Source organism: Phascolarctos cinereus, unplaced genomic scaffold, assembly GCF_003287225.1.
Source record: "Phascolarctos cinereus isolate Bilbo 61053 unplaced genomic scaffold, phaCin_HiC Scaffold_1;HRSCAF=81, whole genome shotgun sequence".
Taxonomy (NCBI): Eukaryota; Metazoa; Chordata; class Mammalia; order Diprotodontia; family Phascolarctidae; genus Phascolarctos; species Phascolarctos cinereus.
The window spans coordinates 253,239,819-253,266,332 of record NW_027555514.1 but is presented as its reverse complement, the minus strand read 5'-3'; the positions used below and the strand labels follow the sequence as shown (position 1 = coordinate 253,266,332).

Genomic DNA, 26,514 nt, shown 5'->3' with positions numbered 1-26,514 from the left:
CATGTACTCAGGATATTCCCCAAGGACTATACATCTAAAGATAACCAAACACTAAAAATCTACTATTTTCCAATCCATTTTCTTCTACATTTGCCATTTCTGGAAATATTTCAGCTGAAATTTCTCTTATCAATCAATAAGTACAGGTGACATTAGATTTTCTTCTATATAAATATTATTTTGGGCTTCTTTTCTATAGAAGCAACCACTCTCTGTGACGAGAATAATTACCACTATGTCCAAATAGCACAAAATGATAGTTAAAAAAGGAATAATATATTTTATTCAAGTTTAAACTCAAGATTTTCTTAAATTCTGAAGTTTTACACATCCAGTCATTCAGTCAGCATTTGTCAAGCTCCCATGTGTCTGGCATTGTGCTGTACAATTAGATTTGGGTTTAAAGTATAGTAGGACCCAACTGTAACATGACTGGTTATCACATGGATTTAGATATATCACAAGTCAAATCATAGCCCTTACAATGTAACATCTATACACAGGAGAAACAGGATAGAACAGCTGGACTATAAATTAGAGTTTAATCCTGCTTTTCATTACTAGGATTATAAAGGATTTCTGATCTATTTTACTATCTTGTCTATGATCACAACACCATATAGACTTCGAAAGCAGATGATATCTAAACAAAGGCTAACAATATATTTTTAAATGATGATGATCTCTTCTTATCACAATCTATTGCTTAGGCTTATAGAATAAATGTTCCATTGAAAAATTCCTACTTTTCCTTTTTTGGGTTTCTTTTTTACCCTTCTCCTGCAGCTCTCTATCACCTTCCTGCTAATCTTTTTCTGTAACCAACTCCTGTTGGAGTTGGATTGTAGAGTTGGGTTGTCAAGTTGGGTTGTTAAGTTCTTTGCTGGTTGAGAAAGTTGCCCTTTTCCTGGAAATCAGTCATCACTGGCATAACCAGCATCTTCTTAGCCCAGAGGCAGAATAGTAGAGTAGAAAACTTCTATTCTATTACACTTCCTAGGGAGGAATTATATTTTATAAAGACAGCTAATAAGAAAAGGCTTGGAAGTTTCCTTTTATAGAATTTTTAAAGGGCTAACATTCTTAAACTCAAAGTGTCCACCAGGTAGCTCACTTATTATTTAGTACAACTATATAAATAACAGATTGCCCAGTTACTATAGATATAATCATAAAGTTGCTCATCAGTTCAAACATATTAGCTACCTCCTACTGCATGAGCTCTTTGTTCAAATACAGGTAACTTCCTCCACATACGATTTTATTTTTCCTTACTGTATGTTTTTTCCTCAAAACTTATCTCAGCCAATCCATGTCCTTTATTTTTTTCAAAGCATGGCTCTTAATCTCTAGAATACTTCATATACTGCCTAGGGATATCCTCCCCTCAACTTACACATGGATTCCTCTGAAACTTGAAACTCTAGATTGAAGGCACTATATAGGCCCTCATGTCTGAAAGACTGCACAGTTCAGGAGCCCCTCCTTTTTTTTTCTTTTAGACAGAGGGAACAAGGGAAAAAAAATAACAACAATGAAACAGCATGGTAAGAAAAGTAAAAGTAAAACGGTCTCATGGGTGTGCAGCATGATTTCTCCCATAAATACATGTACACACAATAGGAAGAGGGGTCATGTCTAGGCTATGCACATGGAGGAAAACACATATAGGGAACACTTGTGAGGGACTGATTCATCTCTGATGTTGCAGTTCTGTTGATGTCTTTGGGTGGTATCTCTGCACTTTCCTGTTGGATCTGTTTGTCACTGGTCTCACCTGGTCTATTGTCTCTTCTGGGGATTGTTCCCATTAGTTTCTTGTAGCCAATGCTCAGCATTGTTGTTATGGCCTCATGTGGTTGCTGCTAGGAGATGAACTAGGTATGAGGTTTTGAAGCTGTTCTCAGATACTAGCTTTGGGATTCAGCTGGAGTCCTCTAGCAGAAGTGCTGCATCTTTCTCTTAAGAATATGAATTGGCTTTGAAATGATTCTTTTCAAGCCCAGAGACTTGTGTGCTACAACTCTAAAAAGTAAAAAAAAAAAAAACCTAACCTATGGAACTAGGTAAAAACCCTCCAGTGATTTTTCCTTCCATATGAGGGTTTTTTCTTTTTTATAATTTCTTTGAGCCTCAGCTGAAGTGGATATCTCCTCTTCAGGAGATTTTTTTTTTTTTTTGCCTCTGGTCAAACTCTTTAGAAACGAGTCAGAGCCACTCAAGTTAAGTAGTGCCTTTGGATTTAATTCTATTTTTCTTAAACCTACTATGCTTTAAATCCAAATGTAATTAAACAGCACAGTGTCAGACACATAGTAGTAGTAGTACTGATTACCAAGAGCAGGTACTCTCTTAGAGGGTTTAGTCTGACTTAGGATTAGAAATTCCTTATGGTTCCCCATTTAATTCCCAGTTACTAAACTGTACTTTGTTAGCTGTCAGTCAGCAAAATTGCTTTATTTATTTGTTCATTTACCTATTTATCTAGCACCAGTTGTAGAGGTTGCACTCCCAATGAACTGGGGGATGCTGGGTTTAGGTTCCTCAGTTCCAAAACTCTTCTTCTCATCATTTAAATTAATTGGAGAGAGGAAAAGAAGAGGAACTAAACAAAGCCCAGGGACAAGATTTTCTGCTACCCGATTAATTTTTGACTTTTTATGTGTATACATGGCTGGTAAACGTTTCCAGGCTTTCTGTACTCTGGTTTGTTTTCTCTCTGAATCACTGTCATATATTGGAACTTTCACAGTTTGGACGTGTACTATCATTCCTATTTTCTTGGGTTCTTTCCATATGGTTCTGTCTTTCAAACTAGAATTTTAGCTCTTTCGGGGAATGGGGAGTTTGATGATTAATTATTTGGCATGCTTTCCATCTAGGACTGATTTTTGAGTAAGGAAAATCTATGTGGCCAATGTCCACTCCCTGAAGATGTCTTGGGATTGCTAGGATCTCTGAGCACTCTCAGCCAACACTTACATCATTTTCTATCACACTTCTCTTGTCACAAGTTAAATTTGCTGCCGTGCCCAGAAGCAGCTACTTCCATGGTGTGTGATTTTTCATGAATGTGAAAATAAGTACTAACTCACCACATCCCACACATGGAAAGTCACATGTAGAAAGCTGGGTTTCTGGATACATAGAGAGAAATACTCACTGTTTTCTCCTGTCTTCATAAAATGATGAAATCGCAGGGTTGAGAGGGACCATCTAGTCTCTCTGACTAGGAATCTCCTCTCCACTAGCCTTGAGAAGCCATACTAATGATAGTGATACAACACTCGACATTTATGTATATACTTAAAAGTCTACAAAGTCTTTTACATACATGATTCTATTTGATCCTCACCATCAACCAATTAGATACATACTATAACTACTATTTCCCCAATTTTTCAACTGACACTTGAAAATGTCAGTTCTGAGGACTTCACCACCTTCTGACATTGCCCATTCTACTTTGAGATAAATTGTCAGGAGGAAGTTTTTCCTTAAGGTGAACTGAAATCCACTGCTTTCTAACTCCTGCTTTGTTCTGTCTTTGGGGGCCAAGTAAAACATTCCTAATCCCTCTGCCATGATGATTATTCAAATGCCTCCTTCTAGTTATTATTCATGATCCAGTGTGGTATAGTGGAAAGATCACTGGCTTTGTAGTCAGAAGGCCTGGGTTCAAATCTCACAGCACTTACTACTTGGGTGATTTTGGGCAAGTCATGTAATCTCCTGGCCCTTAAGTTTTCTCATTCATGAAATGATGGCAATTAAAACTTTATGATTCTTAGATTCCCTTAAATTTTCTCTTCTCAAAGCTCATCACACCCAGTCCTTTAACTTGATTTTTTTATAGCAGAGGTTCCAGGTCCCTTTCCATAACAACTGACCCTCTTGGGACAGATTCCATCTTGTCAATGTTCTTTCTAATATGTGTGCACAGAACTGAACAAAAATACCATAGCTGTGGTTTGACCGAGGCAGTGAACAGCAGGACCAGCACCTTGACTCTGGATACAACATTTCTATTAATTCAGCATAAGAGCCCGTGAGCTTTTCTGGCTTCCGCTTCTACTGTTGATTCGTATTATATTTACAATTCATTAAAAACTCCAGATCTTTTTTCACATGAACAAAGGTCTAGCCAAATATTCCCTATCTAGTATCTATGTTAATTTTTAAGTCAAGTCTAAGACTTAATAATTGTTCCCGTTAAGTTTCATATTATTATATTTAATGAACTGTTCTGGTTTGCCAAGATCATTCTGGATTTCAGTTATGTCATCCAATGTGTTAGTTATCATCTACAAATTTGATAAGCATGCTACCTACTTTGTCATTGAAGTCACTGATAAAAATGTTGAGCAGAAAAGAAAAAAAATCAAAGACTTATCCAGATGGCCACTTATTCATTAATCATCACTCATTGGGTGCTGTGATTCCTTTGGTTTTTAATTCACTTAAATTTATTATTTGACTTAACAGCAATCTGAGCAAACAGGAAGAAGAGTATCATTTAATTTGAGCCCTTTAATAAATTCATTCAATTCTAAAAACCTAAGATTATATTGAAAGACTACTATCTTCATAAACAAAAGGAAAATAATGAAAAAATCAATATTCAACTCTTGATTCAAAATAATACTCAGCATAGCATCATATTCTTATTTGGTACTAGGAAAATAAAGGAAATATCATTATCATCATCATCATCCCCATTACCTTAAAACTGGAGTAGTGTCATTTCTCTCATAATTTAATTTCATAAAACAAACCAGTTGGTGAATAAGAGTCTGTGCCTGTGAGCCCATTTTAGGCACTGAGACAATTTAATAGTAAGCATCTAAGTGAACAAACTAAGACTTTCTACTTCATTGGTTTTAGTATATGAACCATAAAAATATCCATTAATACCAACTTTAATGTGGTTTCCTCCTACCATTTTCAAAATAAGTTGATATTCATTAAAATATTTCCAATCATATTATATTGCTAATGTGGAAACTGTTAGTGAAAAGACAATAATGAAATGGCCTGTTGCACAAAACAATTGCATATGGAGTTTATATTTCTACACTCAATTTCTAGGCCACAACATATGAGTCTATGTTTTCTTTATTGACTGACATCTCAAGGCTCATTGACTTTTCTACCTCAATCACAGTTTAAAGGGATCTCCAGGTTTTAATGGGGACAAAGTCCAGAAAAAATGGTAGTGATGGTAATGATGATGGGGACCCAAAGGGAAAGGAGTGAGAAAGTAAAGAAATGCATTCTAGACAAGTTTAGACATTTCTTTTCTCCATCTGAAAGCTTTCATAAAGGAAGAAACTAAAGAGAAAATTGACTGGATCCTATCATTCAACTAACATTTAGATGGAAAGTCACTGAAAACTCAGTAATGTTGCTTTGTGAAAACAGTTCTCGACTCAAGGGAGCAATAGCATTGAAAGCCCATTAAGGGTAACTGTAAGATTTTGCATATTTAATTTACTAAGTTGTCACTGAACTTTGCTAGACAATTAGAAAGACTGGACATCTATAATTTTGGGAAAATATGAAACATAACAAAATGATGCTTGGAGTCTGGAAAGACTTGAAAGAACTGGTTATTTGGGGGATAACTTCATGAAAATATAAATTTCTGGGACTCTTCTGAGTCAGAATAGTAATCACTTATTAGATTCACATGTACTTTCATATTTCAAAATAATAAATATTCCACATGTTCAAATAGGAGTACTATTAAAATATCCACTTTGTTTTAATTTATCAAGTTCATTTTAATTTGAAAGACCACCTCTAAAGTAAACTGCATTTTGATAAATTTAACGATTAGAAAAACATTTACAAGAACATCATGAACATGAACCAATTTACCTATGGAAATATGGCAATTCTCTCATCTAGTTCAATAATGTCAATTATAAGACTGAAAACTTGTTAAGACAGAATACAAATTCCTTATACACAATAGAGTTAGTAGTATCAATGAAAATACATGTAATTGTTTTTAATAGATTTATCATTCTTGCCAATAAAAATTTTGTCTTGAACTTATGAAATCACAAAATGTTTAAAACTAAAGAAATCGGTTTTACAAACTCCCCTTTGCAATTATATCAAGGGTTAAAGTTTTCTGGAGACCATACCACATGAGCCCAGGAACCTTTGCAAAACTTGTATTTTACTGATGGGGAGTAAGATAACTCCACCAGAAAGCTAAATTGCAAAACATGTATAGTAAAACAAATTAAATGCAGTACTCTAAAACTTTGTATCCAATTGGTAACATACAACTAGATATTCACAGACCTCTTGAAAAGAAACAGCTCGCCATATGTTTCGCATGTTGAAGTTTGAAAGATTAGTCGAAAGTTTTCGCCTTCCTTTTCCCACTTTCCCATCCATCGCTGAATTGCACTGGATAGCCTCGATGTGATATCCATTTTTTCTTAGCACTTTTTATCCCTGGAACAGCTATTACCTTAACTGAAAGGCAAAAATAATAGCATTAAGTATAAACCTTCATTTAATATGATCCAAGTAAAATTGGTTTGAAAAAATAATAATAAACATGATTAAGTCAACAGTATGTACTTGGGGGTCACTGACATTTTTCATTTATTAGAAACATATTTTGGTTGTTGGGGAGTAAAATTATTTACTGAAGATTAGGTAGAATTTTTTATGCCTATTTTAGCTGAAAAAAAATATAGTTACTTGAAAATGTAATCATTAAAAATAAGTGTTTCTTAGCTTCTATGCTTATTTTTATAAATAAAAACACCCTAATGATTGGATGTTTATGAAATAAGCAAACACTCTCATTTTTTCTGAATTACATTATCATTTTTTTTAAAGTATGGATTTGAGTAAATTGGAGAAAATATTGCAAATAGCAACAACAATTACTAGAGATGGAAAATAAGATTTATGAGATCAGAGTTGAAAGAGGTCATATCCTCTTTACTCTGCAAGAGAAGACGGAAAGCTAATATATTAGGAACTTTTAAAAATATTTTAATAACTGGTTTTTCATCATCCTAGGAGATAAAACAAGTAAAAACAAGCAAAAGCTGCTGCAGGAGAATTTGATTGTTGGCAGAACACCAAATGTCAGGTACACCCCAGGCTGGTAAGCAGAGGATTTATTCTATTTTCTGAGTCTGATTTTGGAGACAGAGTAAAGAAAGAGAGGTAGCCTTGAAGATGTTGTCTAAGGAGCACGGAAGCAGGTCGTGATATATTTGATATTAACTTGTACAAATGTGGATGTATCAGACACAATAAAGCCCTTCCTGACAATGTGTTGTTGAACATCGCATTAAGTTAGCAAGAGGCAGTTGACTATAATTGATGACAGGATAAATAATCATCATGTATATGTATATATCATGTATATGCATTACATGTGTGTATATATGTACATATACATATATACATACACACACACACACACACACATATATATCCTCATAATGGCAATGGGTGAGATTAGTTGGTTTTCTATAATCCTTTCCAGAGTAATGGTTTTATGAGGGAAAAAAGAAATTTATCTTGTTCTGGGTATTAATATTTAATTATCAACTTAGAAATTTAGGCATATTTTAATAAGCAAGTGGCTAAATAAAGGACTCACAAACTTTAGACACTTAGGAGGAATCATTCTCTAAATTCAAGTTAGGCACAAATCTTTTCTTACTGCAATGTTCTTAAAGGATCCTGAGGAACTTGTTCAAGTTTCAACCCGACTAGGCTATGAGGACAGCAGGAGTGTCTGAGATCTGGTATTATACCTTGGCTCTGACACTTATTCCATGTGGAACTTTGGACAAGTCATTTAATTACTCTTATTCATAATTTCTTTATATGTAAAGAAAGGAGTTGAATTGGATGACCTCTGAGGTCCTGGTCATTCAGTGAATTTATTTACTCTATGACTCTTGAAAAGAGCATATGAACTCCTCAAAGGTGAACAGATTCTACTTTTGGGCCATAGGCTCAGGCATACTGCCTTACTTATCACCTCCACATTCCTGAAAGGAAGGCATAATAAAATCTGTTATTTTAGAGAAAAAGAGTGAGTGATGCACAGAGAGGTTAAATGATTAAGGTGACTCAGTCTGTTAGAAATAGATCTTGATGACTTCACAACTGGCATTCATGTCAGAAATCCCAGCAGAGAGACTAACAATTAAACTGAGATGGTGAATGAATTTGGCTTTTAGAGGGTAAGTCAGACTTACCTACTGTAAATTTGCTTCTTGAAAATAAGTTAGGCAGTTTTAGAAACTATTAACCACTTCAAGCAACTGCAGTGTCAATCAGAGTACTATTAATGCCATTATTTTCTAGGTAACAAACAAATGGTCAAAAAGAGTTAAGAGAATTTCCAAAAGGATTCATCTTACTCTAAGCATAAAACTGGCATCCTGCATTGAGTCATAGATGTTAAGAATCCAAAGGGATCTTAGAGATATCTAGCCTAACCCTTATCCAACACACCTCTGCCATCCAGGACAAGTGGTCATTCAGCCAGTACTTGAGTAATTCCAGCAATAAGTAGTCTCACTAACCAGTTTATTAGGCAGCCCTATTCTATTTTATGATTCAATATATAATTTTTCATTAATAGATTGACACACACTTTTTACTATTTGTTAATTTTGAAAATTTGTCTCAAGTAAGAACAAAAACATTTAGTCAATAAACTATGCCGTGAATAAACATATACTTATACCCATACCCACAATTTGGGGTATGTTTTGTTTTTGAGAAAAGGTATAGATGGAAAGGGTTGTTTCATAAAAAATCCACTGGATATTATTTAGTATCCAGAAAAAAGATGTTTTAAGTTAATAAATGAAAAAGTTAATAAAAGAATAAATCGTCGCTCAGAAACATCCAACATTTTGGCATTTATTTTTTACCTTACAAAGGAGAGAGAATGGTGAATTTGTCTATTAGTGTAATGATCAGGTTTTTTCTTTAATTAAGCAATGTACGGGTTTTTTTGTAATTACATTGCATATTCTAAGTCATGTCAACAATAGCTAGCATTTTGAAATATCTACCTCTATTCTACAAAATGGGAGTGAATACTTGAAGCTTATATATGCTGGGTCTAACATGTCACCATGCTTTAAGGGCACAGAAAATTATTAATGCCTTCATTGATTAATAAACCTTTCTGAAAGTGAAAAAAAAACCCAAAACATTGTAGTATTTGGTGTATATTTAGAACATTTAAAATATGTATGTTTGGAAATAATGATTTTATGGTAAATTAACTTCATTTTGTTGGGAAACATTTTATAGTTAGTCAAATCCCTTCCCCCAGCTTTATACTCTTGATGTTTACCAAAGAATTTCCATTTGTAACAAATTCTATTAAAAAATTTTCCTAATGTGGATGGGCTTTCTTTGTCATATTTTGTCTTTCAACTGAATCCTCAAGTCACTGTGTCCTTCCACACAACGTGACCCTATATTTAAGTGATAATCTGTAATCTTTTCAGAGCAAGTTGTAACTCCTTCTGCTAATATCAATAATTATACCTAAAAACAACTATTATGTGATATTACAGGCTGGCTCATTCATAACAGTCTCTAAATACATTTTTACTGGAATGGAAATGTTTAAGGAAAATTAGCAGTCCAACATGACATTTAAGATGAGATTGAACAAATACGCTATTTTTGAAAGAGTATTTTTTTATGTGTGATTAAAAAAGCCCATTTCGTTACTGTTTTCTATTTGTAGATAAACAATTTGACCAGTCATCAATAAAGCATCTTCTTGCATTGTGTTTGGTGACATATTTTTGAGATTATAGAAATACTTCAAATTAATAGATACATAGAAAAATAAATTGTGGTGTAAAAACAACAGAAGTGTGTGAAGTCATTACTATGTTCAATGATTATGTCTAAAATTGGAAAAAATGTATAAAGGAGCAATTTAACACAGTCATGTATAATCATTCTAACATTATTTCTCCATCCAAGAATAAAATAGTAAGGGACTCAACCAAGAAAACAATTTGATATGAAAGATATCTCTGCTGATAGCCTCTTGGAACAAAATTGCTAAAGTCCTTTTCTCCATTCTCTCAAAGACTATTGTCAGGCCACATGAATCTCCAACAATCTTCTGAAGCATATTTTCAGGTGATCTTACAGAACAACCAACCAATCTTTTAAATATGTGCTGAAAGCATGTCTTGAAGTTTAGTTAAAATGCTCTCATTTTCAAGCAGCCACTTCTTTGCTGTTTAATCTGTTTTCTGCTAAAGATTTGTTCTGGTCTTTTTTTGGTTAAATCCCTGGTTCTTTAACAAATGTCAAGGTCTACATATGCTGTGTTTTGATAAGTAATTTAATATGTAAAATGCTTTGAATGAAACTCCTGGTATGTATAAAAAAAACTTGGTTAAGCAGGTCATGATAGAAATTTCATGATGTATAGTAATACGTCATAGGATTTTCATTGATACATCCAACGTTGTGTGTCTGGAGATATAATTTATTTCAAAGTCCTTCCCATATTGTATTACTTAACAGCAGATAGGGTATAAGTAAAGCATGGAGAAGAAATTCAACATTTTAATGAAAGTGACCAGAACGAATCTTTAGCAGCAAAGCGTTTACATCAATTTAAACTCTGTGAATGAGCTAGGTTCACCAGGTTTGGGGTAAGGTAGAGATGGTAAGGGAAAGAATGGTGATTTTTATGGTGCTCCTTTCTGTATTTAAATCATCTGGACAACTTTTACTGAACCAGATGGATGACTCAAACATCATATACATTACCTTGTGATTTTTTTCTCGTTTTTAGTTGTTTTCATTATTTTAGATAGAAGCAAAATTTCAATTTTCATGATATCTGTTATAAAACATACAATTAGACTTTGTGTTCTCTCCAGCACCTAAGCACAAAGCTCTGTATATGTGGGAATTTAGTAAACATTTAATAATTTGATGATGTTTGTTGATATAAAACAGAAGTGTGACTTTTACTAATTACTTTTGAAATTGCAGTAGAAAACTTGAAAACATTAGGAAATTTGTGATTTAACAAAAAGTTTCATATTTCCTTAATTTCATAATTTTTTTTCTAGAAAAACAAATATATGTTGTCATATTTCCTGAATTTTGATGATATCTTATAAAGTATGTTGGTGACATGATGTTGTTTTATTATCAATGAACAATTTAAAAAATTGCTTGCCAGGGGAGAAAGAATAATGTGAAAAAATATTTGACACAAAAGTTAAGATGTAATATAGAGAGTGTAAAGCCTTACTTAAGAAGTACTCAGATTTCTGACATAGAATTTTGCCAATATGTGTTTTTAGTTAATTCTTGATTTCAGAATGGGTACTATCAATATTAGACAAATAGAGTTTACTAGGTTTCTCTGTGATAAGCATTATTTTCTATATGTTTGCAATTAAACTGATACTCCAAATTCCTTTTTTTGGGGGTATGGCTAATTAAAAACACCTTCATTTACTTTCATTGCTACATATACTTGCTATTTCCTCCTTGATGATTTCATTTCTCATAAGTTCAATAATTATTACTATACTCCCAAGTTTATATTTCCATCCCTAGTTTCTTTCACTAGCCCAGTCTCTTATCACTAGTTATGAGCTGGACATCTCTAACTGAACATTTCATAAGAAACCTCAAATTCATCATGTCCAAAATGGAATTTCTAATTCCCCCTAAACTAGCCTCTTCTCCAAATACCTCTGTTTCAGAAGAGGACATAATGATTTCTCCAGTCACTCAAATTTGGAACCTCAGAATCATCCTCAACACTGCCTTCTCCATCACCTTACATAATAATAGATGATAATCACTAGCATTTATATAAAGCTTTAAGGTTCACAAATACATATATGCATACAAGTATATTATATATGCATAGATATATACATACATATACATGTGTATGTATATATGTATGTGTAAAAATGTCTGTATATGTATAGTGTATATATATGTATATATATATATATATGTATATATATATATACATATATATATATATATATATTCTTATTTTATCCTCAAAACAATCCTTGGAGGTTGGTGCTATTATTATCCCCATTTTACAGATAAGGAAATTGAGGCATGTAACATTTGAGTAAACATGCACACAGCTACAAAGTGTCTGAAGCCAGATTTGAATTTAGCTCTTCTTGACTCCAATTCCTACATTCTCTCTACTTTGCCAAGTAGATGTCATATCTAATTAGCTGCCAACCCTTGTCAATTCTGTCTCTCCATTTTCTTTTTAAATCTGTCCACTTGTCTTCCCTCACATGGCAACTTATTTAGACCCAGTTCATCCTCCAGTGGACTCTTATAATAGCCTCTTCATTGGACTGTCAGCTTCTAGTTTTTCTTTTCTCCAATCCATCCTACATAGTTGCTAAAATAATTTCTTTTTTTTTTTCAAAGGCAATTGGGGTTAAGTGACTTGCCCAGGGTCACACAGCTAGTAAGTGTCAAGTGTTTGGTCTGAGGCCGGATTTGAACTCAGGTCCTCCTGACTTCAGGGCCAGTGCTCTATCCACTGTACCACCTAGCTGCCCCTAAAATAATTTCTTTAAAGCATAAGTTTGACCATAATACTCTCCAATCAAGAAACTTCAATGTTTCTCTTTTGCCTCTAAGATTAAAGACACATCATTCAACTTCACATGTTAAGCCCTTCAACCACTAGCTCCAGCCAGCCTTTCTGTTCACCTTAATATATTCTTTGTTCCATGTTTGCCTACTTACTTCTCCCTGAATTCAGTCAGTAAACATTTATTAAGAATCTGACATCGTGTGAAGCACTGGGGATACAAATAATAAAACAAAGATGTTTCTTGCCCTCAAAAGTCTTCACTCTAATGGGATTCTACCTCATATATATCCACGCATGACTTTGCACAGGCTGCCATGCTTGAAATGTACCCACTTTTGCTTCTCGGACACCTTAGCTTCCTTGTAAGCTCAGCCCTTGTACCATCATATCCTAAAAGTTGCACTTCCTGATACCCTTCATGGTCAGCTCTCTCTCCTTCTCCAAGTATCATGTATAGATGTATCTTTTTCTGTTTCAGTCCTTTTATCCCTCCTCAGTAAGATGCAATATTCCATCTTCATGACATTCTTCACATCTGTATTTTTCTCTCCACTTAGAGAGCAGACAACCTAATTCAGGCCTTTTTTATTTCTCACATGGACTATTATAATAGCCTCCTAACCAGTCCCTCGACTCTAGACTTCTCCTTTTCTAACCCAACTTTCATGATTATATCAAAATAATCTTTATTAAGTTGTTTGTCTAATTATGTCATTCCCCTTCAACAGTTCTCTACTGACTTTAGCACGAAGTACAAACTCTTCAGCCTAGCAATTAAGGCCCTCAACAATCTGGCTCATACCTACCTTTCCAGACATCTCACATTATTCCCTGTTACTCATTCTGTGTTCCAGCACTACTAACTGTACCATGAACTTGACATTCTATCTCCAGCCTTTATGCATTCATATGATCTGCACTTCATTGCATGAATTATATTTATCTGAGTAAATGTTACATTACTCGCTGAGAATATATGGTCTTGGAGGGTGGGGACTTTTGCTTTTTCTCTTTGTGTCTCCCAGTGCCAATGTCTTGCATACATTTGGCATTTTATAACTGTTTGTGTAATTAAATCAAATATGTGGTTTTTTCCTTCTCAAAGAGAATTATATCACACAAATATATCCACACAAATCTGATGTGTTTATATGTGTACTTACTCTCCTTTGGGATAAAACATTTTTGGATTTGAAGGGCATGGTAAGATACTGGTCACAGTTCTAAACTTACTTGAATGTATGAAGGATTGTGATTTTTATCAGTGTAGGAAATTTCCTCCATGAAGACAAACTGCATCCTTGGATGAGTTGAAAAGCCATAGGGAGTTGGGTCGGGTGCACAGAGTTTAAGTGACTTGCTCAAGGTTGGAGTTCTTAAATGTCCATTAAAATTTTAACAAGCAATTATTTCCTTTTTAATGTGGCTTTCCTGTCAATTATCTCTTGCCTTAAATCATATATCTCCATTTGAGTTCCCATAGGCAGGCCTTCCTGCCTTCTCCCTGGCAAGAACCATTTTCAAATTACTTACTCTACTCTAATATTATTTACCCTCTAACTGGGGGTTCTTAAAATATGACTTCTAAAATTCCATCACTTTTTCCTTAATTGGAACCCTGTATAAAATAATTACTTAATTTCGCAATCTATGATAGTGAAGGCATGTAGAAAAAGTTTTAACCAAATCAATTAACTCAACAGTTTTTATCAAGGCAATTTTCATTATCTCTTTTTCATGATTATCTGTCCATATTGGCCACCATATAGTAGAAATAGACATTAGAAGCTTGCAGAATTATCTAAAAAACAGTGTACATTACCTGGGGAAGCTAGATGGAGCAGCAGACAGTGCACTGGGCCTGAAGTCAAGAAGACTCCTCTTCCTGAGTTCAAATCTGAACTCAAACACTTACTAGCTGTGTGACCATGGAAAAGTTACTTAACCATCTACTTTACTTTCCTCGTATATAAAAATGAGCTGGAGAAGGAAATGGCAAACCACTCCAGTATTTTTACCAAGAAAACCCCAAATGAAGTCAAAGGAGTTGGACACAACTGCAATGACTGAACAACAACACACATTTACGTAGTGCTTTATGGTTTACAAAGCACTTTAAATAAATTATCTCATTTGATTCTCATGAAAACCTTGTCAAGGTCAGAGTAGTATAAGTGTTATTATTCTATGTTGTAGAAAAATTTAAAAAGGATAAAGGGAAACTAAGTGATATGGTAAAAGTCACCCCGTTCATAAGTACTAGGGATTGCATTCAAACTCAGGTCTTTTAACTCTAATATCTTTCCCTCACTATATATCACACTGCTTCGTTTCATTGCAAGTCTTCAATTATAATCACTCCATTATTTGCAAGGCCGACATGAGATTAAGCAATTGTATTTGTTCTGTGTAACCCTATGGGGAAAACTCGGTGGAAGTTACAGAGATGCAGATTTTTGGCTTAATATAAGGCGAATTTGTTCACAATTAAACTCTCCTAAAATGGAGAAGGCTGCCTTGACAGGTAGGCAGTATACCTTCATTAGGGGTCTTCAGGCATATACGAGATGACCACTTGTGGATTTTAGAAACAGGATTCCTGAGTATGTATTGCTTAGACTGGGTGGATCCTCAAGTCTATTCAAACTCTAACATTTTGTGACTTGACAGGTGGATTTCACCTCTGTTTGTAACTAATGGGAAACAAATCATGTAAGGAATTGAGATGAATCTATACAAGATGAAGAAAACAGCTTAGAAGAAATCTGCTTCTTTCACAGAGACAATGGTGATTATATCATGCTATTTATGAACTATAACCCAACATATACAATAGATATGGAGCAAAAATGATAGAATTTGTTAAGAAAAGTGAAAAAAAAATCCTTGAGCTGATTAACACAGATATTTGCAAAATTCTCTTTTTCTTTGCTTCAGCGGAAAAATGAACAAACAGGAGTCCCTACCTTTCTGGAAAAAGCAATGAAAAATGATGGGAGTCTTTCCAGGTGACTATCAACACTATGAGATTTCAGCAAGACTGGCAGTGATTGCCATTTGCAACTTGTCGCATTTTTGCAGCGTCAGAAATTCTGTTAATTGGATAATTCAGGTCACCAAAACACTACATTCTTTAATTATGACGACGGACTTTGGTATTACTATGATAAAAGTACAGCATTTAACCACCTCTGTGCTCTGAATTAGGTATCTCTTGAAGTTTGTGTTTTTGGTTTGTTTCTTCACTTGTTTTTAATTGAATCAAAAAGTGTGACTGGCATGTCTAATCTAAGAAAGAATTTAGGAAATTAAAAGCTACTGCATTTAATGACTTAAACAAAAATTAGATTTTTTTCTCCTAATTTTTTTTTTCCATTTGAAAATTTGTCTACTACTTCATAAGTGGACCCTTCTTACTAGGGAATTCCCACATGCTTAGGTTTGGAACTTAGAATTACTATCTTTCAGTGATGGATGAAGACATTTCTTTGGTGCTCTTAGCAAACTTTTAACATAACCCTCACTAATTACAGCTTAAGTCTCACCTTCTTTACAAACCTATCGTGAACACTCCAGTCCACAATGATCTATATTTCCTCTTTAAATTTCTACATTAATGGCATTCTGTACTGTGCAGCTTAGAATGTGGTTATGTTCTGACATATTCTTCTCTGGGTAGATTTTTCCCATAGCATTTTGCAAAATACTTAACGCAGAATAGGTATGTCCTTCAGTCTATCCTGGGGTAGAGTCTGCTGGGAATGGAATACAGGGACCTTCCATATTAGGAGGTGGAATAGGGAACTATAGTACTTTTCAAAAGGCAATAGAGATAGACTAAAGTCTATAAAAGCATATCCATTAAGCACAGGAGTGTTTTTGAACAAGAGGCAGCAATAAATCAGAAGAACTTAGGATACATCATGGTACAATGAGAAGCAGGCCAACAAGGGGCAAAAAATGAAGTGCAGGATCAAAGAAAAGGTCTTACTGTGTGTTTTAGCAATGATACTGGTCACCAAACGTTTAGGGAACTGAGAATAAACCATTGTCAATGGTCAACAGGGACTTACTAACTTGGCTTGGAGAGGCAAGTTAGTATAGGCAAAATTTATATGGATCATTTAAAAAATGTTATTTTGTAAAAAAAAAAAAAAAGTGGGGCAGCTAGGTGGCGCAGTGGATACAGCACCGGCCCTGAAGTCAGGAGGACCTGTGTTCAAATCCGGCCTCAGACCAAACACTTAACACTCACTAGCTGTGTGACCCTGGGCAAGTTACTTAACCCCAATTGCCTAAAAGCAAAAAATAAAATAAAATAAAAAAATAAAAATGTTATTTTGTGACTTAAGTACAAACTAATGGTCCATCTGGGCCAATTTTACTGAATCAGCGACTCATTTATAATTAGCAGAATTAATTTGCATACAAACCATAAACATCATTAGAATTTATTGTTATAGAGACCCCCTAATCTATTTTAAACTAGTGCTTAATTTAATAGGCTCTCTTGATAAATGGAGATATATCATTGTACTTTCCCAGAATGAATGACCACAAATTATGAATTACCAAAGTCTGAGTTAATGAGGTTTCATTGCATCTGAAGATGGACTGGTAAAATTCCAAACCACTGTTGAAAAATATCACTATTTCACTCAATCTTGTTACAAAAGAGACATTTGATTATCTGATTTAAAACTCAACAATAAAGAATTTCACTCATTTGGTTTAAAGCAGAAAGTCCCTAAAGGAGGAAAATATGAGAGGAAAGAATTGTTATACTCACTGTATTTGGGAGAATTGTCCACTACTTGGAAGGTAAGACCTATAAAACTGAATGGAATGAAATGGATTAATGGAAAGTGAATGTTATTTCATACTTTCATGAGTGATGGAAAAGAGAGATGAATAAGATGAAAAAGAAATGACAGAAATGTTTTATTTTACAATTATGATATTCAATTCAATTTAATAAGCATACTAGGAATAGAAAGAGAAATACTAAGTTCTATTAAGGAGCTGACATTCTATTGTAAAAAATGCAATATTGTTCTAGGGCAGTGAGAGATACACAATTTAGATAAGATGGAAGATCCTGCCCTCATGGAGCTTACAGTCTAGTAAGGAGAAAAATAGTATTTATTGGTAAATATGAAATGGAAGTTCATTATCAACTGGGGATAGAAGTAAAGGGAAGCTTCCTGAAAGGGGTGGCATTTAAACCAGGCAGGAGATTATGAAGCAAAGATGAGTGACTAGCCTGAGCAAAGGCATGAAGGCATAAGAGTACTGTATATGTTCAGGGGGCAGGGAGTTATTCACTTTTGACTGAGGATGGAGTGGAGCAATACAAGACAAGGCTAGAGAGAAAGGGTGTTGTTAGATTATATGGGTCCTAGAATGTTAGAAAGGATAGTCTGAATTTTGCTCAAGAGACAATAGGGAGCTACTGAAAATTTCTGAACAGAGGAGTGACAAGATCACTTTTTTTTTGAGGCAACAGGGGTTAAGTGACTTGACCAGGGTCACACAGCTAGTAAGTGTCTGAGACCAGATTTGAACTCAGTTCCTCCTGACTCCAGGGCTGGTGGCCCATCCACCACACCATTTAGCTGCCCCTTGTTTTTTAAAAATATTATTCTGGCAGTATTATTCAGGGTGAATTAGAGGTCGAGGAGGGTAGGGACAGGAAAAAAAAAACAGGAGAGTATTGAAATAATATGGGCAAGTTTTAGCAAGGTTCTCTAGCGGGGTGGTGGAAAAGAGATGAGTGGATAGATGTGAGCAATGTTTCAAAGATGGAATCAATAATACCTGATAACTGGATCGAATATGAAAAGAATTAAGAGAAGAAGTAGTCAACTTCAAACTTGATAAAGACGGGATACCAGATGAATGGCAGTACCATAGACAAATATGGTAGAGAGAGAAAGAGTACTATGCTTAGAAAAAAAAGATAATGTGCTCATTTTTAGATGTGTTGAGGTTGAGGTGTTAGGCGACCATCCCTGTGGTAATATAATGTAGGCAGACTGAGAACATGAGATGGTAAATTTGGAGCTAGAAGAGACTTAAGACATTATCTCTATTCTAACCCTCTTATTTTACAGCTGAGGATAATAAGGCCCAGAAAGGATAAGGCAATTAGCAAGTGGCAGAGCTGGAATTTGAATGCAAGTCCTCTGACTTCAAACCCAGCATTCTTTCCACAACACCACGCTACATGTTGTGTACATGGAGCTCAGAAGAAAGGACAGGATTAGGGAAACCAACTGAAGATGTATCTGTTAAGAGGTAGTCATTGAAGTCATGGAAACAAATGAAATTACCAAAAGAAAGAGTTCATGTAGATAAGAGAAGTGGGCCAAGAACTCACCCATGGGGAACACCCATTTGAAGGGATGATGAAAAGGAGAGTGATGAACCAGTAGAGGACACAGAAGTGTGAACAGAAGGGTAGAGGGAGATGGAAAGAAGTATGGTGACTCTGAAGCTAAGGGAAGAGAGGTTACATAGCAAGTGTGAGTGAGGAGTCAGTCAGAAAGACCTAAGTTCAAATTCTCACTAACATTTACATGGTATGACCATGGGCAAGTTACTTAGCTTCTTTTAGCCTCAATTTCTTCATCATTAAAATGGGAATAATAATAGTGCTTACCTCACAGAGTTGTGATGAAGATCAAGTTAAACAATATGTGTAAAGTGCTTTGCAAACCATACACAATAGTTATTATTATTATGAAGAGGAGGAGAGGGATATGGTGAATAGTATTAAAAACTGTAGAAAAATCAAGAAAGATGCAGATCGAAAGAAAGTCAGAGGATTTTGTGATTAGGTCACTAGTGATATAATTTTAGCAGTTGTTTGGGACAGAAAGGGTAGAAATAAGATGATAAGAGTGAGGGAGTTGGTAGTGAGTTATTTGAGGGACTGGAGGTAGATGTAAATAACTTTTTTTTTAAAAAGAAGTTTAATAGTGTAGGGAAGAGGCATCTATCAGAAAGGTTAACTGAAGAATTTTCTCTTGTATTGAGGAAATTTTCATTAGTAAGAAGATGGGAAGGAATCATTCCAGAGAGACAGAGAGTGAAGATATGTGGGAGAAAGGAAATGCTCTTAGAGCAAGATCTAAGAGGAGGCTTAATGGGACAGAGAGAGACAGAAGTATTAGGTTTAATAAATCCCAGGGATAGCTCTTTTTCTGTGACCAGAGGCAAGAAGAAGGAAGACAAAGGCTGATGAAAGCTTGGTAAGTGAAGGAAGAGAGTTTGAAAGACATCTAGACCAATCCCTTTATTTTACTAATAAAGCACCTGAGGTCCGGAAAGATCCAGTGACTTGCCCAAAGTGACAAAGATAGGAAGGAACCAAGGTGGGATTGATACCCTAGTTCAACTCCAAATCCAGCAGTCCTCCCATTGCAACATACTGCTTCCTTCAAGTCCATTGCTTTACCCACTATAACACCACTACCTGAAATTCTGAAGGTGACACTTTGGATTTATTCAAAGTTTAATCAAGTTTATTAATCCTTATTTAAAAGTTTAAGCATTTTTGAATATTTGCCCCAGGCCTTAAAGACTGGGGCAGCATTACAAATGTACTATTCATTTAAAAATCATTAATGAATAGTGTCTGCATTAAAGATTATGCAATAGATATTCCATAAAATATCCTTTTATTTCTTCTAGATATTTTCCTTAAAACATTTATAGGAGTGAATTTTCCAAATTTATGGCATGAAAAAATGTTATGAACATTGAATTTATTAAACATCAGATAGAAATAGACATAAATTAATATATAATTGAATCATATTGAAAATTATTTCTCTGTCATTAAAACATGCAATTGCTAGTGCTGTTCCCTTGTAGCTTATGCCTGATTTTTGAAGATGGGATTTTGCAGTACTCTGAAAGGTAGAAGGAAATGATCAGTCTACCATGGAAAGCAGAAAATATTCCTTGTGTAACCTGACCATTTCATTTGTGGTGCCACAACTCTCCCTTGCTTAGACTCTAAATACTTTCAAATGGAAAAGAAAAGAAAAATACCCTACACTTGTCAGAGAAGAGATCTGGTTCTTTGCCTAAGTCAGTTTGTTTAGACCATGAACTGAAATACTAGATTTGAACATTTGGCCAAAGTTTCTAGATAAAGTACCATGGAAATAAACTGATAGAGTTTTAAAAAATAAACCAATACAGTGGGTTTGGATAAGTATGGAGATGTTGGAGTTTGATTTATCTCTCTGTCCATTCCAAGGGAAAGAAACTGAAGCACAGGATTTGGTAAGAATTATTTGATGCATAATTTTAATAATGATGAATACTTTCCATATAATTTAAATATCTAGCATATGCAAATATGTAAGCAGCAGAATGGCTGGATCAATTACTGCTTACTGGTCTTTTGTGAACATCCTTACTGGGTCCTGAAAGGTTTTGTTTAGCTCCTGCTGTTGAGTATGATAAAACAATCATGTGACACAGACACCAATTCTAATTAAATTCTCCAGGTTATTGTTGGTCAACTGATCATAACTCAGTAATACAGTAAGTTTCCCCCAGTGTGAGTTTCCCATAGTTTGGAAGGAAGCCCTGAAAGAGGTGTATACTATTTAAATTCCCACCCTACAGCCCTAAATGGTGTAGTAGATAGCATTCTCTGGGGAAAAAAAGTCCTGAAAGAGATACACAATACTAGTGAAAACTTCTGATTTCATCACTAGATGGCACAATGGATAACATGCTGGATCTGAACTCAAGAAAGACCTAAGTTTGAATCCTGCCTCTGATACTTACTAGCTGTGTAACCCTGGGCAAGTTAATCTGTTGGCTTCCTCATTTCTAAAATGGGAATAACAACAGGACCTATCTCATTTGTGAGCATCAAATGGGATAACATATGCAAAGTGCGTTGCAAACCTTAAAGTGCTATATAAATTAAAGCTATCATCATCATCATCATCATCATCATCAACATCGACTTCTCTCCTGACTGGCCATCCCATACTAATATTAAAAATCATGCTTCTACCAAAAATAATAAAATATTGTGCTTATGTTCATTTTATGTTTATGATGTACAAATATCTAGGATGATCTCCGTATTGTTAATTCCAAACCAAAAAATCAACTAATAACAACTCATTTTTCCCTTATTTATAGCTTTATGGAGAACATTAAACTTTTTAAAACCTCTTTCCTCATGAAAACCCAATAAAGAAGGTAGTTTGTCTTTAAAAATATTTTTAAAACAAGACGAACATATTTTAATTTTATATTTTTTTCATATACATGTATACAAGGGGCAGCTAGGTGGTACAGTTGATAGAGCTCCAGGCCTGGAGTCAGGACAATTCCTCTTCCTGAGTTCAAATCTGGCCTCAGGTTCTTAGTAGCTATGTGTCCCTGGGCAAGTCATTTAACTCTGTCTGCCTCTAGTTCCTCATCTGTAAAATGAGCTGGAGAAGGAAATGGCAAACCACTCCAGTATCCTTGCCAAGAAAACCCCAAATAGGGTCATGAAGAGTTAGAGATGATTGAAAACAGTTGAACAATAACAACATATGTATACACACAGAGATATGTGTGTATGTATGCATATATATTCCCCTCAGTTACCCAGAGAATCATTTGCTATAAGAAATAAGAAAGAGAAAGAGGAGAGAGAGAGAGAGAGAGAGAGAGAGAGAGAGAGAGAGAGAGAGAGAGAGAGAGAGGGAGGAAGAAAAGAAGGAAGGAAGGAAGGAAGGAAGGAAAGAAGGAAGGAAGGAAGGAAGGAAGGAAGGAAGGAAGGAAGGAAGGAAGGAAGGAAGGAAGGAAGGAAGGAAGGAAGGAAGGAAGGAAGGAAGGAAGGAAGAAGGGAAACAAAAATTTGAGCAAAACTAGTGAATGTATTCAATAGAGTCTTGGCAGTATATGCAGGATTCCACACCCTTGGTCCCCACCTCTGCAAAGAAGGAAGGAAAGGTTCTATTCTCCCCTCAGGTAGCATAAGTGTCATTTATATTTACAGATGGGGAAAATGAGACACAGCCAGTTAAAGGGATATAGCCATGTCTCTTTAGTCACCTTAGCTTTTAAGGGTTAGAATCTAAGACAGATCTCAAGTCCATATCCAGAAATTCTTCCATTAAACAAGATATTTCTTGGAGTTGGAGATAAGGCCTTGTTAGTTTATTTTTAAAAAATACTCTTTATCAGCTAAGCTATAGTATTTAATCAGTGGGGAAATGAGTCACGCCCAAGGGACTACAGTTTCTATTATTTCAAGTAATATGTGGATAGACTTGAAATGAAGGAACTGAAGCAGCCAAATAAAATTAGCTTGTGTAGAAATCACCAAGAAAAATTATTTTTAATGGTTGTGTCAAAATGTATTATAATTTTAAAAATAAAAAAGCAACCCCTTAAAGAAACAGATTGGTTTAAGAAACATAAGGAAAAGCTCTATGCTAGGAAATGATGGTGGGCTTCATCCTTCTCTTCTGCACAATAGGAATCTCCATCTAGATCACAGACTTATAGTCTTAAAGTTGGAAAAGGACCTTTGAGGTCATGTAGCCTACCTCCTACCAGAATTATGAGCCTCTCCTATAAGGGCCCAGATAAATGGTCATTCAGATTCATATGAAGATTTCTAAGTGTCCTTTGAACTTTAAAATCCCACGAGTCTCATGGAGAAAACTAAACCAGTGGGAGCTCATCACTACTTTGGCCTATTGTGTGGAGATCTTCACCATTGAGAGGCATAAGTGTCCCCCCTTTATTCTTTATTAAACTATGAGTGACTTGAGAGCAGGGACAGGTTTTTTTTTTTAACCTTTCTTTTTGCCCCAGCACTTAGTACAGTGCTTGGCACTTAGTAGGAGATTAATAAATTCTAGTTGGTTAATTGATCAAGGCAAACAGTTCTGGGATAAGTTGCTGACCTAGCACCCTTTTATATTTAGTGTTCTATGGACAATTGACAGGAAGATAAAAATGACTACATTTTTCTTTCTTTAAACTGAATAAAAACTTTGGGATGTAGGCTCACCAAACATATCTTCAGGACAACACCAGTAAGTAACGTACTTAATCAGACAATATGTACCTCACCCTGTTGCTTAATGGTTTTGATTTCTTCTTCCATAGCTTTATATTATTAAGCTTTCAATTTGATGCAGCTTTGAGAGCATGAGCATTTGATAAGGGAATATTTATTTAAAATTTTCTTAAATATGTATAGATCAATATAATGTCCAGGGGATTATGGGAAACAGGTTTGTCTGTAATAATGCTCTGTTTTTTTTTTTAAATTTCTCAAGGATTTTTAAGATTTCTATTGCAGTATGGGGATTTATTTTTGTTTATGGGACAGTGAGCTTTTAATGTGCAATTATAGCTGCTAGATAATGTCTTTCTAGGTTTTTGGTAAGTGCTCAATTTTTGCAACCTGAAATGATGAATTGTATATTTTTACTGATTCCTTGAATAAACACTAAGTCCTAAAGTCCTAAAGGGTGACCTTTAGGTGGCCATGATACATGTGTTATCAAACCCCCCTTTTTAATTTAAATTTTTTAAAAATTTATTTTTGTTAGATTTTTGAGTTCCAAGTTGTTTCCTTCTCTCCTTCTCTCTGAATGTCACATTAGAGAAGGCCAATATTTGATATAGATATATATGTGGAAACATACAGTATATACTTCCATATATCATTTCCTCCTCTGGAGGTAGATAACATTTTTCTTCATAAGTCCTTTTAGTTGATTTGAATGATCATATTAATCAGAATAGCTTAGTCATTATTCAGTTACTTCAAACAATATTACTATTACTGTATATTAACTTCTCTTATGTCTGGCCATTTCATTGCATTATTTCATGCAAATCTTTCCATGATTTTCTAAACCCAACTTGTTCATCATTTCTTACTGTCCAAGAATATTCCATCAAATCATATACCACAAACTTATTCAGCCAATCTCCAATTGATGGGCATCCCCTCAATTTCTAATTCTTTACTACCACATATAGCTCTGCTAAAAATATTTTAGAATATATAGGTTATTTTTCTTTTTTCCCCTATCACCTTGGGAAACAGATTCTAATAGTGGTATTGCTGGGTCAAAGGGTTATATACAGTTTTATAACTCTCTGGGCATAATTCCAAATTGCTCTCCAAAATGAGTGGAACAGGTCAAAATTCCACCAACAATATATTAGTGTCCCAATTTTTCCACATCTCTTCCTGCACTTCTCATTTTCCCCTTCTATCATTTTAGCCAATCTAATAGGTGTGAGATGATACCTCAGAGTTGTTTTGATTTGCATTTCTTTGATCAATTTTGATTGAGAACATTTTTTCATATGACTATATATAGTTTTTATTTCTTTCAAAAGCTGCCTGTTCATATCCTTTGACCATTTATCAGTTGGGGAATGACTCACAGTCTTGTAAATTTGACTCAGTTCTCTATATATTTGAAAAGATCTAAGAAACTGGTTATTATATTACCTCCCCCTCTCCCAATTATCTGCATTCCTTCCAATTTTGGCTATATCAGTTTTATTTGTACAAACCCTTTTTAAGTTAATGAAACCAAAATTATCAATTTTACATCTCACAATGTGCCCTATTTCTTGTTTATTCATAAATTCTTTTATCTATGAATCTGACAGGTGATATGTTCCATGCTCCTCTAATTTATTTATATTCCCTTTATGTCTAGGTCATGTATCCATTTTGATCTTAATTTGGTATAAAGTATAGGATATTGATCCACACCTAGTTTCTGCTGGACTGCTTTCCAGTTTTCCCAGCAATCTTTACCAAAGAAGTGGATTCTTATCCCCAAAACTTAGATCTTTGAATTTATCAAACACGAAGTTACTATGAATCATTTTCTACTGTGTATAGTATACCTACTCTACTCCACTGAGCCACCATCCTATTTCTTAACTGGTACCAGATAATTTTGATAATATTACTGCCTTATATTTAAGATCTGGTACCCTAGACACTCTTTCTTTATATTTTTTTTCCATTAATTCCTTTGACATTTATTTTTCATTCTTCCAAATGAATTTTATTATTTTTTTCTAGCTCAATACTTTTTTTTTGGTATTTTAATTGGGGTGGTATTGAATAAGTAGATTAGTTTAGGTAGAATTGTCATTTTTATTATATTGGATTGGCCCACCCATGAACAATGAATGTTTCTCCAATTATTTAAATCTGACTTTATATAAAAGTGTTTTATCATGATGCTCATGTAATTCCTGGATTTGTCTTGGCAGTTATACTCACAGGTATGTTATATTGTCCATGGTTATTTTAAAGAAATATCTGTTACTATTTCTTCTTACAGAACTTTGTTGATGATATATAGAAATGTTGATGATTTACCTGCTACTTTGCTAAAATTATTGTTTCAAATAACTTTTTTAGTAGAATCTCTAAAATGTTCCAAGTATATCATCATATCATCTGTAGAAAAGGATAGTTTTATTTCCTCATTATCCATTCTGATTCTTTCCATTTCTTTTTCTTCTTTTATTGCTATTGCTGGCATTTCTAGCACAATATTGAATAACAGCAGTGGTAATGGGCATTCCTGCTTCACTCTTGATCTTAATGGAAAGGGTTCTACTAGCTTATCCCCATTACAGAGAATTCTTCCTGATGGTTTTAGGTACATGCTTCTTATCATTTTAAGGAAAAATTCACTTATACTTACCATTTTAAGTGTTTTTAATAGAAATGAATGTTGTATTTTGTCAAAAGCTTTTTCTATATTTATTGATATAATTATGATTTTATTGATTTTGTTATTGGTATAATCAATTATGTTAATAGTTTCCCCCATATTGCA

General features: G+C 34.4%; 1 protein-coding gene across 4 annotated transcripts in view; it reads right to left on the bottom strand.

Annotated features, from left to right (window-relative positions):
* Nucleotides 1–4,449: 4,449 nt before the first annotated feature.
* LRRIQ1 (leucine rich repeats and IQ motif containing 1) overlaps nt 4,450–26,514 on the bottom strand; it is a 257,374-nt gene continuing 235,309 nt past the window's right edge. For 2 of the 4 annotated variants that reach the window (XM_078146512.1, XM_078146513.1), the window contains exon 28: nt 4,451–6,492. In XM_078146512.1, coding sequence (XP_078002638.1) covers nt 6,368–6,492 — 125 coding nt within the window. In that variant the 3' untranslated portion in view covers nt 4,451–6,367. Of the gene's footprint in view, nt 6,493–17,435; nt 17,483–26,514 lie in introns of all 4 variants that reach the window. The other 2 variants (XM_078146518.1, XM_078146517.1) reach the window with 2 other exon arrangements.